At 34.2% G+C, this 13,320-nt stretch overlaps 1 protein-coding gene across 1 annotated transcript in view; it reads left to right on the forward strand.

The window, feature by feature from the left end:
• Nucleotides 1-13,320, forward strand: part of RPF2 (ribosome production factor 2 homolog) — a 30,659-nt gene that overhangs the window by 1,193 nt on the left and 16,146 nt on the right. The window contains exons 2-7 of the mRNA XM_006205661.4: nucleotides 1,770-1,902; nucleotides 4,190-4,227; nucleotides 7,924-7,963; nucleotides 11,003-11,084; nucleotides 11,737-11,813; nucleotides 12,761-12,860. Of these exons, the coding sequence (XP_006205723.1) occupies nucleotides 1,770-1,902; nucleotides 4,190-4,227; nucleotides 7,924-7,963; nucleotides 11,003-11,084; nucleotides 11,737-11,813; nucleotides 12,761-12,860 (470 nt within the window). The remainder of the gene's footprint in view (nucleotides 1-1,769; nucleotides 1,903-4,189; nucleotides 4,228-7,923; nucleotides 7,964-11,002; nucleotides 11,085-11,736; nucleotides 11,814-12,760; nucleotides 12,861-13,320) is intronic.

The following is a 13,320-nucleotide window of genomic DNA, read 5'->3' on the forward strand; positions in this document are numbered from 1 at the left end:
GAGGGAGGGTCAGTTATTCAAGAAAGAATTCTTTCAATAGATGGCAGAGAACTGTTAGAAAATTAAGATTCTCGCTGTAGTGAAAGCAGAGGTGAAGCCCTCTTTCTGAACATAAATGTATAAAAACATTCTACTGCTCTCCCATCATAAAATCAGAATAATGGATTTGTTTTCCCTTCATATTTTGCAGTGATTGGTCTAGGTGTTGTTTTTTTTTTTAATTAAAGTATAATCAGTTTACAATGTTGTGTCAATTTCTGGTGTACAGCATAATGTTTCAGTCACACATATACATACATATCTTCATTTTCATATTCTTTTTAATTATAGGTTACTACAAGATTTTGACTCTAGTTCCCTGTGCTATGCAGTAGAAACTTGTTGTTTATCTATTTTATATATAGTAGTTAGTATCTGCAAATCTTGAACTCCCAGTTTATCCCTTCCTACCCGCACCCCACCCCCTGTAAGTTTGTTTTCTGTCTATGAGTCTGTTTCTGTTTTGTAAATAAGTTTGTCTTTATTTTTTAGATTCCATATATAAGTGATATCATATGGTATTTTTCTTTCTCTTTATGGCTTACTTTACTTAGAATGATGATCTCCAGGTCCATCTGTTTTGCAGTAAATGGCATTGTTTTACTCTTTTTATGGCTAAGTAATATTCCATTGTGTATGTGTGTGTATATTATATATATATCATACATACATACATACATACATATACATACACACCACAACTTCTCCATCTAGTCAGGTCTAGATGGTTTCTAAATGTAGTTCATTTTGAAGATGGGATTACTTGGCAAGCTGTGTGACCTTGGACAGATTACCTCTCTAGCCTTAGCTGCCTCACCTGGAAAAGATTAAACCTTAGTAGAATGACTATGAAAGTGTCAGTCATTATTCCCATTTGGTGGCAATAATGTTTGACTTTCTCAGCAGTGATGTTGGAGTAGGGCAGTATATACTTCCTGGTAGGTGGTGTTGTCTTTCCTGGAGGAAAGATCAGCAACAATCAGACTCCTTGTGTTTAGTAGCTGCCCACAGGTTGATTAGCAGTTGGTGTGCAATTCTTTGTGTTATGGTGCAGAGTACTGTTTTGACTGCCTTAAGATTGAAGATAAAGTAATGGAGTGAAAAATAACAATATTATTCACTTGAGTCCTTTTTTTTTTTAAATAAAAATCTTTAGAAAAAAAGCAGTAGTAAAAGAATGCCAAGAATATAAAAATCTTTTTTAAAAGACCAAAAGCAAATAAAATGAACACTTATTTAAGAGTAATAATGGAGTATCTTTTAACTAATATTTCTCTTAAGAAATGAGGTTTTGTTTAGTGGTAGAATCCTGATAAATGTTATGTAATGTCTCTTGGTTTTTAAGAATTTGCACGTAAGTTATGGTTTTGTAATATGAGGAAAATGTTGGGGGTTTTTAATATATATTTTTACTAAAGTATAGTCAGTTTACAGTGTGTCAATTTCTGGTGTACAGCACAATGCTTCAGTCATAGGAACATATATATATTCATTTTCATATTCTTTTTCACCATAAGTTACTACAAGATATTGAATATAGTTCCCTGTGCTATACAGTATAAACTTACGGTTTATCTGTTTTATATATATTAGTTAGTATCTACAAATCTCAAACTCCCAATTTATCCCTTCCAACCCTCTCCCCCTCCCGGTAACCGTAAGTTTGTTTTCTATGTCTGTGAGTGAGGAAAATGTTTTAAGCTGTTATAAATTGTGATTTTTCTGAACAGAAAGCCTAAAACAAAAAGAGCCAAGAGATTCCTTGAGAAGAGAGAACCAAAACTCAGTGAAAATATTAAAAATGCTATGCTGATTAAAGGAGGAAATGCAAATTCGACAGTGACACAAGTACTTAGAGATGTGGTACGTATATATTTATATATATACTTATTTTTTAAATGGTGCTGAAAGTAGAAAGTTTTTAGTGTACTAGTTGGGCTGTCTGAGAAATACACAGATAAATTTGCCTTGCCCTAAATACTGCTAGCTGTAGAGAAAAGCTAAAGTTGGAGGTTATTTGCTTTGCTAAGGCACTGAATACTGGTTTTCCTTATAGCAGATAGTTCCTTAGTAAATTTCAACTGATTTCAATAACTGGATTTGATCTACTCACTTTTAAGGAACATATCTAATTTGTAAAATGGGACAACTGCATATTACTATCAATTTATTCTTTCAGTAATGCCAACTACTGTGCTAGCTGCTGGAGATTAGTAGTTATGTAAAACAGTGTCTCCCTTCAGTGAGCTTAGTGAGGGAGACAGACAAGTAAAAAATTACAGCGTTGTGAATTAAGTGCTGTGCTGGAGCTACTCACAGGGTAGGGTGGGCAGGCTGAGTTAAAATCCATGGAGGTTGCCGCACACAGTATGGGCTTCCTAGAGATGATATTTAAGCTTCATTTTGAAGGAGGAGTTGGAACAAGAAGAGGGAGAGGAAGAGAAGAGCTTCTAAGGCCTAGGAAAAAACTTGTGCGTAAGGGAGTATGAATGAGCATGATGCATTTGGGGAACTGCAAATAACGGGATGGCTAAAGGAGAGTGGTCCAGATGAAGGCAAAGGAACAGGCAGGGATCGATAGTAACAGAGAGTTTGAGTTTGGTAGTGAAAGCGCTGAGAAACCACTGAAAGATCACAAGTGAGAGGTGTGATCAATCCTTTCAATCAATTTGACTAGAGAGGACCGAGAGCAATTGTAGGAAACTAATTAAGCTATTGCTGGCAGCCAAGTAAAGAGCATCTGGAGTCTGGTGGTGGCAGTGAAAATGAGAGATGATCAGAGAGATCAGATGTTGACAGTAGAACAGTTTGGGTGTGGGTAAGAAGTATGACCTAGCAGGTTTCTGGGTTGGATGTCTAATGAGCAATAATGCCAATTAGAGTATGTATCAAGTGGAGCAGGTTTGGAGGGAAAAGTGACAGGTTTGTTTTAGGACATGTAATTTAAGTGAGGAAGATAAAAGCTCTTTTTTTTTTTTTTTAAACCTCTATTGTGTTGAGTCTAATTGTGTCCAGCTCAAGTTAGGTGCTCAGTAAATGTTCAATCAGTGAATGAAAGGCAGGCATAGTTTGTGGAGAAATCTAGTACGTAGTTGAGTATTTAGGCTTTGAGTATAGGAGATAGATTGAGTTAAATCAACTAAATAATTGAAAAAGTTTAAAAATTTGACTTAACTTCCTATACTTAGTAAACATGATAGTTCATACATCCAAATTTCTGATATAAGCTTATCCTTTCTGTTTGTGTGAAAGTCGTGTTGATGGGATACTGTGTCGTCTTCCCAGCATCGCGTCAACACAATGGCTCTACATACTTGGCTTAACTCTAATTGCAGCACCATATTCCAAATTGTTATATTAGTTAACATTTGAATTGATGACTCTGAAGTTAGCCAGAAAAGATGGTAATGTTCATTACGCTGAGGCAGGGAAACATTTGGTCAAGAATCATCAAAAGTTTTAGTACTTAAACAGGTAGATTTTACTGGTGAATTTCCTTTGTTCACCAGCTCTGATAGTTGGTGAATGATCATTTCACTTTATTTTTCACTGTTTCCTTGTTTACCCCTTTCTCTAATGCAAGGTAATCCCTTATGATAAGGGCAGTACTGACCATACAGGAAATGAGTGATCATTAGTGAGTGGATAGGTGGAAATAAGTAGGGAGAAAAATGAAAAGAGGGTTGAAAACAGGAATTTTTCAAGGGCTAGTGTAAACTCTGGCTAGTGTTTTGATTGTCGTCATTGTGATCATTTCTCTGTTCCCTTTTTTCCACACAACATTATTTCAATTTTGTCAGCCTTTCCTGATAGGATTTATTTTTTCTCTTTTCCTCTGCTCTTCTTTCTATTCTCAGATTGTTTGCCTTGAAATAATGGAATAGGTAGAATTTAAGGAAATGAAGGGAATCATTTAAATTGGATAGAATATTGAAAGGACATGGAAACTTTTAATTAGGAAAGTTCAGTCTAAGAATATTAAGCTATGTTGCAGGTTGTTATAAGTGATCAGAAGGGAACCATGGAGAAGACATCAGAATATGATTCAGGGACCAGGGTAATCTTGTATAATGACTGTTACAATGCTTTATTTTTACCTCTGCTTTTCAGAATGTGTTTTGTTTTGAAAGTTATGAATTATGTTTTACAGTATGCACTGAAGAAACCATATGGCGTTCTATATAAAAAGTAAGTCATTATCTCTTCACTTATTAAATCATATTCCATTATACAAGTAAGAAACAACCACTTTATGGAAGAGTTAGAAAAATAATTTGTTTAAAAAATACTACAGTTCCTTACATACATTACTATGAGTATTTTAAAACGTATTTATTTCTCACCTTTGTTTTCATTTGTATTGAATATTCTTACATAGTTATAATCATAGCATGTATATATTATTTTGAAATAATTATAAGCTTGCAGAAAAGTTGCAAAAATTAGTAGAATGCCCATATACCCCTCCCAGCATCTAGAATGTTGATAACTTTCATATTCACAGTGTAAGTATCAAAAGTAAGAAATGAACATTGGTTAAATAATGGTAATTAAATCACAGACTTGATTTGGTTTGCACCAGTTTTTCCATTAATACTCGTTTTCTCTTCCAGAACCCCACATTGTATTTAGTTGTCATATCTCTTTAGTCTCCTCCAACTTGTGACAATTCTTAAGTCTTTCCTTGTCTTTGATGACCTTGGCACTTTTGATGAGTATTTGTCAGTTATTTTGTAAAATATTCCTCAGTTTTGGATTTGTCTTAAGTTCCTCATGAATAGATTTAGGTTATGCATTTTTGGCAAGAATACCACAAAAGTGATATGCCTTTCTCAGTAAATCATACCAGGGAGTACATGACGTATTATACTGGTGGTGTTAACCTTGGTTAAAGTGGTGTCTGCTGGGTTTCTCCACTGTAAATTTACTATTTTTCCCTTTGTAGTTAATGAATGTTTGGAGGAGTTACCTAGAGACATGCAAATAATCCTATTTCTCCTCAAAGTTTTACTTATTAATTTTAACATCCATCGGTGGATCTTGTCTACAACATTGATTACTGCTGTGTTCTAGTGGTGGTTTGCGATTTCTCTCATTCCCTCTACATTTATTAATTGGAATTCTGTAAGGACAATCTATCCCTTTTCCTCCATTTGTTTACTTGTTTATATCAGTGTGGACTTAAGGATATTTATTAGATTCTTTTGGGTTAAAATCCAGTGCTACCATTATTTATTTTGTTGCATAAATTGTTCTGCCTTTGGCCATTAGGCTCTCTTTCAGGTTGGCTTGTGTGCCCTTTCAGCATGCCCCCTGTGTTGGAGGACTTCCTTTCTGGCACCACAAGATGCACCAGGCTCACTTGTATTTTTCATTGCCACAGCCCTTTCTCCACGGAGTCCTCATTCCATGTATTGGAGGCTGATAATTATCTGGGCACTAAGTATGCTCATTGGTTACTGAAGTGTCATTGTCACTAGGTCCTGTCAGCAGTAAAATTACATACTTTATTATCCTATGTACACATGCACATTGATATTTGTTTTTATTTATTTATATATTAAAAAGCCCTGAGTTGATACTGATACTTCCTAAAAAATCATGAGTTCATGCTAATGCTTCTGATTCCAGTCCAACACCACAGACTTCATTCCAGCCTTTCTCCTTTTCTTCTAACGCTTTTCTTCTGACAGTAAGAAACTTGACTTTCATTATAATATATTTACTTATTTGTATAATTCTGGTAGTTTCAGAATTTCTAACCCAGTAAGAAACAATTTTATTAACTAGAGTATGGAATTTATGTACAGTTCTTTTTGTCTTTAACCTCACAGTATCCAGTCAAAATGTTGTTTTCCAGTGTAACTCCAGTGTAGGTTTTTTCGCCCCTTCAGTGTGATTGTGTTAGTCATTTATACTATAGTTAAGGTTATTTATTACAGTTTGTATTCTATTTTGGTTTTCCATCGCACCCTGGTTGTTGTTTTAATTTACATATGTGAAACTTACTGTTTGTGGTGTACTCTTTTAAGGATTTGACAAATGCATTTAGTTGTGTCTGCCACTGCAGTCACAGTACAGAAACAGTTCCAGTATCCTAAAAATTCTTTTGTGCCTTTTTCATTTGTATTGTAAGCATTTTTCATTTTTCTGTTGATAGGTGGTCCTTTAGATGCTTTGGGGGGGTATTTGGTTTATTTATTTATATTTAGAGGAGGTAACTGGGGATAGAACCCAGGACTTCATGCATGCTGAGCATGCACTCTACCTCTTGAACTATACCCTCCTCCCCTTTAGATACTATTTTTAATGCCAGTATAATACCTATTAAATGTTTGTACTAAAATTGCTTATTTGAGAATTGCTGTTAGGAGGGTGGGTATAGCTCAGTGATAGAGCACATGCTTAGCATTATGAGGTCCTGGGTTCAAGCTCCAGTACCTCCACTTAAAAAAAATTAATTTTAAAAAAGAATTGCTGTTAGCTGTTAATCATAAATGCTGCAGTAATTTTTCCTGGTTTGTTTGCCTTGCATCATTTTTTTAAAAATACCTTTTTTTCTAACTTTTTTTATTGAGTTATAGTCACTTTACAATGTTGTGTTAAATTCCAGTGTACAGCACAAGTTTTCAGTTCTATGTGGACATGTATATATTCATTGTCACATAAAATACTTTTTTTGTTTTTTACTGATTATAAAAGTAACATGTCTCTTAGATAATTGGGATAATGGAGTAAATAATCACCCATAGATAACCACTGTGTACATTTTGACATATTTTCTCACGTGGTTTCATATCTATACATCTGTTTTATTTAAACAAAATTGAGATCGTGTTGTATGTATAATTTTCTTTTAAAATTCATAGATTATGAACTGCTTTATAGACACTTTAAGTACATGACTAAAAATCAGAACTATACAGTGACAATATGAACACACACTCTTCCCAGAACAACCACCATCATTAGTTTCTTATATATCTTACTAGAATTTCTTTTGTGTATTTCAGCTAGTAAAAATACATAATCTTATTTCTCTCTGTTTTGCATGAAAGACAGTGTGTTCTACATTTCCCTATCCTCTGCTTCTCCATCTCCACTATTATTATTCCTGATCCATCCCACCATATTTTTCCTTTTTCTCCTGGATTCCTGCGATAACTCCTTATTAACCCCTTTACTCTTGCTGGGCTACGTTCCATTCTCACATAGTAGACAGAGCAGACCTGTAAAAACATTTGAATCCAGTCATATAACTCTCTTGGTTAAAACCCCCCAATGCTTCCCATTACTCTTTTAATAACCACATACCTCACCTTGACCATCAAGGCCCTTCTTAATCTGGGCTGTGTCTACATCTTTGACCTCATACCCCACTGTTACCCATCTCTTTACTCACTAAGACCCAGTGACATTTGCTTTTTTTCTGTTTCTTGAATAGTTTAAGCTTGTTTCCATCTCAGAATCTTTGCTTATTCTATTCCCTCTTCCTAGAATACTCTTAACCTCACAACTTTTCCATGGCTACTCATTTATCAGGTCTCAGCACAAATAGTCATTTTCCACTCTTCACACTAACACAATGCCCTATTTTATTTTTGTCACAAGAGTTACTACTTTTTGAAATTGTTTATTTTTCCACTAGAATGCAGGCTCCATGAAAGCTGGGATCTTGTTTGACATGGTACTGTCGTATCCCCAGCTCCTAGAATGGTGCCTGGCACATGTAGGCAGTAAATAAAAGTTTGAATGCATTAGTATCGTTCCAGCTTCTTTTTTTTTTTAACATCCGAATATAAAATTATCTTAATCTATTAGTTTATTGTGATGGGTAAATTACTTATTGAGATTTGTGAAATTAAGTTCACTTTTTTATATTAGGAAAAATATTACAAGACCATTTGAAGATCAGACATCATTGGTAAGTACAAGAATCTTTCTGATTTAAGAGCATATAAGTGATTATTCAAACTAATTCATTTAATAGTACTCCTAATTTATGATTTTTTTAAATTAGACATCTTCCTATATGAGAGAATTTTGATGTAAAATACAGAGGAAATAAGACTTAAACTTATTTCCTTAAACTTAGTTAAACTAAAGTATAACTATAGATCTTATATTTCACTATGACTAGTATGTATTATTCACTGCTTGGAAGTATATTGATAAAATTTTTTAAAGTTAAATTACATTTTAAGTGTATAATTAATGGATTGTCAAAAGGAAGCTTGCTATAAATCCATTTTATACAGCAAGTTTGATTTTAAAAAGTTTTACTTTTCTTTTTTTGGGTATTTTTAGAACAAGAAACACTGCCTGAATTATTGCTAACGATTGTCAGTTGTTTCACTAGAGTTAATCAAATTCCTGTTTGAGTGTATTGGCAACCAAAACTAAATGAAGAAGGCTAGTGAATGAAATCAGAAGATAAAAGGTGGTAGATAGTAAATGGCGAATGATGAATGGACTTTGAGTATGTGATGATATTAGTTTCTTTTTAAAGAAAATCTTAAGGAAATACATGGGTTAAGCTATTTAAGTTGACTTAAAAAAATCTGAATGTGATTATGTTCTCTTGACAGGAACACCATTGCTTGTTCTTTTAGTTAGTAAATTTAAAAGAAAAAAATTTCTGAATAGAATCACAACAATTAATTAGAAAACTGACATTGAACATCTTATCCTAATGTGGCAACTAACTGCAATGACAATTATAATAGATTAAGAAAAATATTGTCAAAATACTGAGTTTTTTTTTTAATAAAATTGCTTTCATCACAGTCTTGGGTTTTTCACAGTCATTTGTTGAAGAGCTCATGAAAGTAAAAATATAGGGTCTAACCCAGAATTCTCCCTCTTCTATACTGTACATGACTTATCAAGAGCTGGTTTTGTTTTGTGACACTATAACACTTTTGGTTGAATGACCACTTTGTAGCAGTGTTATTTTGTAGAATCTGTAGCATTCTGTACTTTTTCAATCCAGTGTTGTTAGGACAGCTTTTCTTACACTAGAAATTGTGACATTTCCTCTTGTTGATCTCCTCATTCCAGAGACAGGATATATTTCATTGACTGTAATAAATCTCAGACCACTAGAGCTCAGAATGGCTGTGGAAACAGTGGTCATGTTGGGAATTTGGTTGAATTCCTCTTTCTGACCACTCGTCACCCAATAGCACATTTCTTACACTACAGTCTAGGAACTGTGCTTTAGGACAAGAATTAGCAAATATATCTCCTGTGGGCTAAATCCATTTCTGTGAGACCCATGAGCTAAGAATGGCTTTTACTTTTTTTAAAAAATTTTATTAATTTATTAATTTTTTGTTGAGGGGGCAGGTAATTAGGTTTACTTATTTACTTTAAGAGGAGGTACTGGGGATTAAACCCAGGTCCTCGTGCATGCTCAGCATGTGCTCTGTCACTTGAGCTATAACTGCCTCCACTGCACACCCCCCTGATTTTACGTTTTTTTAAGTTTTTTTTTTAAGCATAGGAAAAGCCTAAAATATTTGCTGTCTGGCCTTTTGCAGATAATTTAACTGCTCTTGCTCTAGAATTTTAGTAGAAGACAGACTTTACGGAGAAGAATGACAGATGAATATTATATATATGTAAAAGATAGTTTATGGAGAGCTTTGGGGTGTTAATCATAACAGAATGTCAAAAATTTTTTTGAAGGAAGGATTGTCATTGACTTGGACATTTAAAAAACAATTTTTGAACACCTACTTTGTGCCAGACACAGTCTAAGGAAGATACTTTGACATATGACATCTCACATGGTCCTTGGAGAATTTTGCGGGAGGTGATTTTTTAAAAAATTTTTTTTTATTTACATATGATAAAGTTAATTCTAAGGAAGGTTGGCCAGATCCCATAGTAAATAGCAAAGCCAGAATTCTTGGACTTTCTGACTCTGCACCTTTACATGGGGAGTGAGTGGATAGGCAAGTGGGTAGCTGTTTGCCTCATTTGCTTCTAATTAAAACACTGGAATGAATGATAACCAAACTAAGGGCCCACACCCCAAGGGGGTCTTGCAGTCAGTAAAGGAATGTTGAGGATTATGATTGTTTCAACGTTATTTAATTTTTTTTGTCATTAAATTAGGAAGCTTTTCCAACTAGGCTAGAACTGGACTAGCACACATGCAAGCTAATTTTTGTGTTGAAATTGGGAATGTCTATAAACCAAATCCAAGTATGTGGAATGTGAAGAGACATCAGTGTAGATAGACACTGGTGTAAAAGGAGCTGTCTAGGATTGGAACCCTATAACTGTGTTTCCACTCCTCTTGAATCTGTAGTGGAAGTCAGTACTTTTGAGAGCCAGATGGAGGAGCTACCTCTTATTGGTGGGAACATCATAGATCTGTCAGTCAGTCCTTGTTGGGTTCACAAAATGGAACTAGTCACAGGTGAGATGGTGTGGAAATTCTAGGACAAGATTGCTGTGTGGATGAAGTTTGCAGTAGAAAGTAGTTACATGCCTTGTAAATTCGTAAGTCCAGTTATAAACATCCCTAAAACACCATATTGATTAATTCATGTAAGCACCCATTATATTTGTGTTCTGAATGCACGGATGGACCACTGATGATAGCAGTATGTCATATGAGTGAAGGCATCTGTTCTGCAAATGCAATACTTGGTATGCTATTCCAGAATAACTGCATAGCTGAAAATAAATGGCCTCTTTTATTTATTAACTAGTAATTTTCATATATTTTAGTCTTAAACTTATATCTTTTCCCTGGGTACCTCAAATCAGCAAATTTGAAGTAAAAAGCTAGAAATAAAACCTTTTCCCTCTGTTTATTCCTATCTAGTTTATTAAGTCTTCTTCAACTTCCACTGAAGAAAACCGATAGACATTTTTTTAGTTCAGAGGTACAGTACTTAAGTTTTTTATATTTGTGCATTGATTGAATGGAATTTCTTTGGTTTTACAGGAATTTTTTTCAAAGAAGTCAGATTGTTCTTTATTCATGTTTGGCTCCCATAATAAGAAGCGACCAAATAATCTAGTAATAGGTAAATATCATTTACTTTTTAACTTTTATTTACAGTCAGTTCTGTGACTCAGATTAATTGATGGTATTGAGGATTCGGGAATAACCAGTAAGCCCTAAACTGGTTTTTTATTTTGCTTGTGAATTTGAATAGAATTTTTTTTATTTACCAGTCTGCAGGTAAAGAATGGGCATGTAAATATCACCCTACCTCAAGTTGTAGAAAATTTTTTGAATGTAAAGCATATATATCCTGAGTCAGTATTAGATTTAGGGGGGAAAAGTAGCATACTTAGCCATGTGAATTAACCCTTCCCTAATAAATACCTGTGTAATGAATATATTTGAAAATGAACCCTTGCCTGTATTGTGTTTTGAAATTTGGACTGGCGTGTGGACTGGCATGCTCACTGGCTTAGGCAAGCCCTTTACCCTCTTTGGCACTTTACTCTTATATAAATTAAGGGATTTGGGGTAAGTGATCTCTAAGATCCTTACCAGGGCCACCAATTTATTCTAGGCAGAGTTAAAAATTTAAGAAAGAAGCGACATTCTTGGGAGATATAAGAAGGAAAGAGGCAGATATTAGAGCATTTTGACATGCAGATAAGTGGATACAAATAAGGTGGCTGTTTGGGAAAAATAAATGGTTAAAAGAAAATATATTTTTCTAGGTCGTATGTATGACTACCATGTGCTGGATATGATTGAATTAGGTATTGAGAAGTTTGTTTCTCTAAAAGACATTAAGGTAAGATATGATCATAAAAATAAGCATTTTATGAGGTTGCTCTTGGGCAATAGTGACATCTTGTGGTGAAGAGTACTGTACAGTTTTGTAGCTTAAATCTTTTTTACTCTAGCGTGCTCTAAACTGAAAGTGCAATTTCATTGTACCTTTACTTTAAGACGAGGAATATATTTGTAGCGTATAACACATCTGAGCAGTTAGACTTTAGAGTGATTCCTAACCCTTTGTCTAGGCCCATAGTTGAAACGCTATCATCTCCTTAATTATCACAGCACCTACTTTATGGAACCCCAGAAATATCACAGTTTTCAAAGTGAGCCCTATTCTAAAGCTTGGAAGCTTTAGCTGTTCCTACAGTATTTTGACTGCTAGCCACCAAATTGCAGGCTCAGTTATCCCCTTGAGGACTTGGATCTTTGTGTCTCTTTTGATTGAATGGGATTATGAAATAGAAAGTAGTAAGTAGTCTTAGAATGGCAAGAAAAGTGTCCTATGAGGACTTGGATCTTTGTGTCTCTTTTGATTGAATGGGATTATGAAATAGAAAGTAGTAAGTAGTCTTAGAATGGCAAGAAAAGTGTCCTAATGTGGCTCCTGGGTCCAAATTGGGCTTCTGCTCCCTCAGACCATAGATCTAGTACAAAAATCTATAAATTAAAAAAAATCCCACTCTGGTTTTTAAATCTAAAGTCAGTATTCGAGGGGGAGGGTAATAAGTTGAAAGCATGCTTAGCAATGCACAAGGTCCTAGGTTCAATCCCCAGTACCTCCATTACAAAACAAACTAAAAATTAAAAAACTAAAATCAATATTCATAAACATAGTTTTAGGACAGATAAAAAATGTGAAACTGAATCACTGTTTTTAAGTATTGACTACTTTAAAATCAACATATAGACAGTTTAGACTTGATAATTTTATATAATTACTTTTCTTTTATTTCCTAGAATAGTAAATGTCCTGAGGGAACAAAACCTATGTTAATATTTGCAGGTGATGATTTTGATGTAACAGAAGACTACAAAAGGCTAAAAAGTCTTCTTATTGGTGAGTATTTTAATACTTATCTGCAAGACAGCTTAGGTAGGCAGTCTAAGACTTGTCATTGGTGGTGGCCATTTGCCACTTCATTCTAGGTATACAGCCTTTTCTTTTTTATCTCTTTTTTCCCTTTTTATTATTTTTATTCCCCCACTAGCAGCAGGGGAGAGTTAAAAGGATGTTAAACTCTATAGATCATTATTGCTTTTTGATGATACGATTAACATCGGTACCAACCTATTTATATAGAATTTTATACTTTATGAAATGCTTGCACTCACCTCCTGTCATTATTTGCATCATTATGTTAAATTTGGAAATTTGAAAATTTAAATTTTCAAGCTTATACTTCATCCATATTGAACTCAAAAACCTCTATTAGTTTTTCTTACTCTTATACACAAGGCTTTTCACACTAAAAACCTCTTGTAATTTGTTTTTTTGATCTCCACCAATTTCCTTCCTT

This window comes from Vicugna pacos, chromosome 8 (assembly GCF_048564905.1).
Source record: "Vicugna pacos chromosome 8, VicPac4, whole genome shotgun sequence".
NCBI classification, from domain to species: Eukaryota; Metazoa; Chordata; class Mammalia; order Artiodactyla; family Camelidae; genus Vicugna; species Vicugna pacos.